Below are 4,809 nucleotides of genomic sequence, written 5' to 3' on the forward strand. Positions count from 1 at the left end.
CCCTTCCCTTTTTTCCTGAGCTCTTGGAAAGCTTCAATCCAGGGACACAATCCCACACACCCTCCCCCTGCCCTGAGCCCAGACTCAGAGATGTTCAAGTGGTGATGGCAGCGGGGGCAGCTGGGAACACGTGCTGCTGCCCCTCAGTCCTGTCCTGTGCCCAGCACAGCCAGGGGTGCCCCAGGAACCATCAACAGCTGCCGCGGAGCCCCGGCCACCAGCGAGGACCTTCTAGTGGAAGGTGTCCCTGCCCAGGGCAGCGATGTTTCAAGGTCCCTTCCGACCCAAACCAGTCTGTGACTCCGACGCGCTGTTCTCTGCAGGCCTCCCGTGCCTGCCCGCAGGGCTTTGCTGCAGGAAGGAGGGCAGGAAGGACAGCAGGACAGTGGGACGCAGAGGGACCAGCTGGGGCAGTGTGGGGCGGGCTGGGGACAGAGCGAGGCGAGGGCAGCGGGTGGGGGGCGGTCCCTGCTGCCCTTCCCCCGTTCACCTGCCCTGGGGCGTTTCTCCGCAGAAGGAGCGGTTCGTCAAACTCCTCGACCAGCTGCACAACTCGCTGCGGATCGACCTCTCCATGTACCGGGTAACGTGCCCTCTGTGCCTCAGTTTCCCACCCGTCTCATAACGTCTGAATCACAGGCGGCTGTTTTCTCCCTCTCCACTCTCCCCTGTGAGAGTTTTGAGTGCAACTCTCCTCTTTCCTCCGCCCGCAACAGAACAACTTCCCTGCCAGCAGTCCCGAACGGCTGCAGGATCTCAAGTCCACCGTGGATTTGCTGACCAGCATCACCTTCTTTCGCATGAAGGTATTTCTGGGGCTCACCCACCCTGTCCCCTGCTGGGGGGCCTGACCCTCGCTGGCCCCTGTGCATTGCAGGGTTGGGGTCACGCTGGCCCTGTGGTAGTTCCCAGGTGGTATCCAGCACCACTCCCTCCCCTCACATCCAGGTCCAGGAGCTGCAGAGCCCCCCACGAGCCAGCCAGGTGGTGAAGGACTGTGTGAAAGCCTGTCTCAACTCCACCTACGAGTACATCTTCAACAACTGTCATGAGCTGTACAGTCGCGAGTACCAGACAGACCCGGTGCGTGGAGTGGGGGGAGCTGGGGTGCACAGGGATGCACTGGGATGCAGTGAGATGCCAAGGGACCTCGTTGCCCCCTCCTGACCTTCCCCATTCCCTGCCTTTCTCCTTCATGGTGCTCCCTCTCCAAAGTGCTCAGCCTCAAATCTTGGGCAGGATTTGAGCCCCACCACTGTGGGGTTGAAACCAGGCTCAGACAACAGGGGTTGGGTGTCCCCAGAGCCCTCCTACCTCCTTATTAGCAGGTGGGGTGACTGGAGCCTCTGCTGTGTCCCCATCATTCCAGACTAAGAAAGGTGAGGTGCCCCCGGAGGAGCAGGGCCCCAGCATCAAAAACCTGGACTTCTGGTCCAAGCTTATCACCCTGATAGTCTCCATTATTGAGGAAGACAAGAACTCCTACACGCCCTGCCTGAACCAGTGAGTAGGTGCTGGGAAAGGGGACCCTGCTTTGCACCCAGGGGATGGTCACACGGTGTCAAGAGCACCTTTAGTCCTTTGGAAGTGGGTTCCATTCTACATTCATCCATTCTACAGAGGGGGAAACTGAGGCAGGCGGGAGGCGGGGGGGGCATGTGTCTGCAAGTGGAGGGCTGGTCCACCCTGTGTTTGTCCCCCTGCCCCAGGTTCCCCCAGGAACTGAATGTGGGGAAGATCAGTGCAGAGGTGATGTGGAACCTCTTTGCTCAGGACATGAAGTACGCAATGGAGGGTGAGTCCCCACACGCCACCCCAAGCTGGAGGGAGCACTGTGCTCCCCCCTCATCCCCTCCCTGGGCAATCCCATCACACCCGTTCATCAAGCCTAGCTCAAATCCCACCCAAGAAACCCTTCCATCTTGCCCCTGCTCCCTGTGCCCCCGGGGCTGCCCTTGGAGCAGCCACCACCAGGTTTGGGGCTGGCAGCACAGCACCCTGTGCCCTCCTCCCCGAGCAGAGCACGACAAGCACCGACTGTGCAAGAGCGCGGACTACATGAACCTGCACTTCAAGGTGAAGTGGCTCTACAACGAGTATGTCACCGAGCTGCCCTCCTTCAAGAGCCGTGTGCCCGAGTACCCAGCGTGAGTGCAGCCCCCAGGGGCTGGGGAATGGGGGCTGCCACCCCGGGAGGTGACTGGCCTCACTGGGACTGGTCTCTCTCCCAGTTGGTTCGAGCCTTTTGTCATCCAGTGGCTGGATGAGAATGAGGAGGTGTCGCGGGACTTCCTGCACGGAGCGCTGGAGCGGGATAAGAAGGATGGGGTATGAACAGGACTGTGTGTGGGCACGGGCTGCAGCTGGGGGTGGGCAAGGAACTTGTCCCTCAGTGCCCAGTGTGTCCCCATCGGGGCAAAAATCACCAAATCCCAGACTGGTTTGGGCTGGAATGGACCTTAAAGATCATCCAGGTTGCTCCAAGCCCCATCCAACCTGCCCTTCAACACTGCCAGGGATGGGGCAGCCACAGCTTCCCTGGGCAACCTGGGCCAGGCTCTCACCACCCTCACAGCAACTAATTTCTTCCTCATATCCAATCTCAATCTCCCCTCTTTCATCTTGTAACCCTTCCTCCCTCATCCCATCCCTCCCTGCCCTTGTCCCAAGTCCCTCCCCAGCTTTCCTGGAGCCCCTTCAGGCACTGGAAGCTGCTCTAAGGTCTCCCTGGAGCCTTCTCTTCTCCAGGCTGAACATCCCAACTCTCCCAGCCTGGCTCCAGAGCAGAGCTGCTCCAGCCCTCTGATGATCTTTGTGGCCTCCTCTGGACTCTCCAACAGTTCCATGTCCTTTCTGTGCTGGGGAAGCAACATTAGCAAAATCTCCCCTCCCTACCTCTTGCTGACCCTGCCTCTCACTCCTGCAGTTCCAACAGACATCGGAGCACGCTCTCTTCTCTTGCTCCGTGGTGGATGTCTTCTCCCAGCTCAACCAGAGCTTTGAGATCATCAAGAAGCTCGAGTGCCCTGACCCCCAGATTGTTGGACACTACATGCGAAGGTTTGCCAAGGTGGGCAGCTGCTGAGGTGGGGGCTGCTGGGCCAGCAAAACCCTTGGGACTCTGGCCTGGGGGTCCTGGGCTGTCTCTGCCACCTCCCCTCCTGCTGTGGGTGGCACAGGACAGACTGCACAGCCTCTAGCAGCCGTGCTCAACAATGTGCTGCCAACAGACCCTGTGGCTCTCAGAGCTTTGCTAGCACAGATTAGCTAATTAATGACTTAATTGGTTAATTATTCTAGATTAATTAAATGCTACTGGCTCGCTGCAGTGTGGGAGGGAGTTGTATGCAGGCTTCATGAGTGGTGTTGTCACAGCTCTGCTGGTGGTGAAGCCTGTGAGACCAGATGTGCTGGGTCTGGCTCCCCGTGGCTTTGCCCACATGGCTCCTGGCACATCCGTGGGGCTGGAGGGTTTAGGGTGCCAGGGTGTATCCAGGCTTGGGTTGTTTCACTGCTGTGGGACTCATGGTCACCTTCTCTCTCTCCTTCCTCTTCTTTGCTGCTGTCTGGGTGGGTCCCATCCCTTGCTTGGCTCTAGACCATCAGCAACGTGCTACTCCAGTATGCTGAGATCATCTCCAAGGATTTTGCCTCGTACTGCTCCAAGGAGAAGGAGAAAGTGGTGACGTATCTCCCTTCTGCTTGTCACCTGCCTGGTCCTGCCAGGCAGGACTGTCCCCACACACACCCCAGCCATCACCTCAGCTCCAGACCTGGTCCCCAGGACCTGCCCTTGGTCTCTGTCCCATGGCAGGCCCTGTGCCATCACTGTTCTCCTGCCTCCCCAGTGCAAGGTGGGAGAGACCTGGGGTGGTGGGTAGCTCTTCCAGCCACAATTATTGGTGCTGACCCCCTTCTCCATCCCACCCCTCTAGCCCTGCATCCTGATGAACAACATCCAGCAACTCCGCGTCCAGCTTGAGAAGATGTTTGAAGCCATGGGTGGGAAGGAGGTGTGTACTGGGGGACTCCAGGAGGGAAGCCCTATGGAGGGGCTGGATCAGTCCCTTCTCCCTAGAGCAGCCCCATCCCTGGACCTGCAGTGCTGTGCCCAGTTGATCAGGGATCATGCTGTCCCACCTCATGGCATCCTGCTCTTCCATGATGTTGGACAGTGGATGGACTTCACCCTGCCCAGGAATTTATTGGGGGTGCAGAGACCCTCCCTCAGGGCTGGGCCAGAGATCTTAATGGCTTCTCCAACTTGTCCCTCCTCCAGCTGGACACAGAAGCCAGTGATATCCTTAAGGAACTGCAGGTGAAACTCAACAATGTCCTGGATGAGCTGAGCCGAGTCTTTGCCACCAGGTACACCTGGGCAGGAGGACAATGGTGGTGGGACAAGGAGGGGCTTGAGGGTCCAATATCTGTGGTTGGGGACTCTTCTTGGCCAAGCAGGTCTTAGGTGTGGCTGTGGGGGTGCTGATCTGGGTGTTGTGACCCCCAGTTTTCAGCCACACATCGAGGAGTGTGTGAAGCAGATGGGTGACATCCTGGGCCAGGTGAAGGGCACCGGGAACGTCCCCGCCAGCACCTGCAGCAGCGTCGCACAGGACGCTGACAACGTCCTGCAGCCCATCATGGACCTTTTAGACAGCAAGTGAGTGTGGGGGACAACGGGGACCCCCGCCCTCCTCCATGGCCCTGACCCACCCAGGAAGTGTGGGGGACATACAGGGCCGGGGTGACTGGCCAAGGGGTGGCACCAGGACCTTCAGCCCTGTGCCCTCCCTGCAGCCTGACGCTCTT

At 59.1% G+C, this 4,809-nt stretch overlaps 1 protein-coding gene across 1 annotated transcript in view; it reads left to right on the forward strand.

Annotated features, from left to right (window-relative positions):
• UNC13A (unc-13 homolog A (C. elegans)) overlaps positions 1-4,809 on the forward strand; it is a gene marked incomplete at its 5' end in the record, with an annotated part of 39,692 nt that overhangs the window by 17,295 nt on the left and 17,588 nt on the right. Inside the window, 13 exons of the mRNA XM_010001318.1 lie at positions 515-583; positions 717-806; positions 949-1,083; positions 1,370-1,503; positions 1,710-1,795; positions 2,021-2,147; positions 2,232-2,328; positions 2,927-3,070; positions 3,599-3,682; positions 3,936-4,013; positions 4,280-4,368; positions 4,508-4,660; positions 4,798-4,806. Coding sequence (XP_009999620.1) covers positions 515-583; positions 717-806; positions 949-1,083; positions 1,370-1,503; positions 1,710-1,795; positions 2,021-2,147; positions 2,232-2,328; positions 2,927-3,070; positions 3,599-3,682; positions 3,936-4,013; positions 4,280-4,368; positions 4,508-4,660; positions 4,798-4,806 — 1,295 coding nt within the window. The remainder of the gene's footprint in view (positions 1-514; positions 584-716; positions 807-948; positions 1,084-1,369; positions 1,504-1,709; positions 1,796-2,020; positions 2,148-2,231; positions 2,329-2,926; positions 3,071-3,598; positions 3,683-3,935; positions 4,014-4,279; positions 4,369-4,507; positions 4,661-4,797; positions 4,807-4,809) is intronic.

This window comes from Chaetura pelagica, unplaced genomic scaffold (assembly GCF_000747805.2).
Source record: "Chaetura pelagica isolate M959 unplaced genomic scaffold, ChaPel_1.0 scaffold1277, whole genome shotgun sequence".
NCBI classification, from domain to species: Eukaryota; Metazoa; Chordata; class Aves; order Apodiformes; family Apodidae; genus Chaetura; species Chaetura pelagica.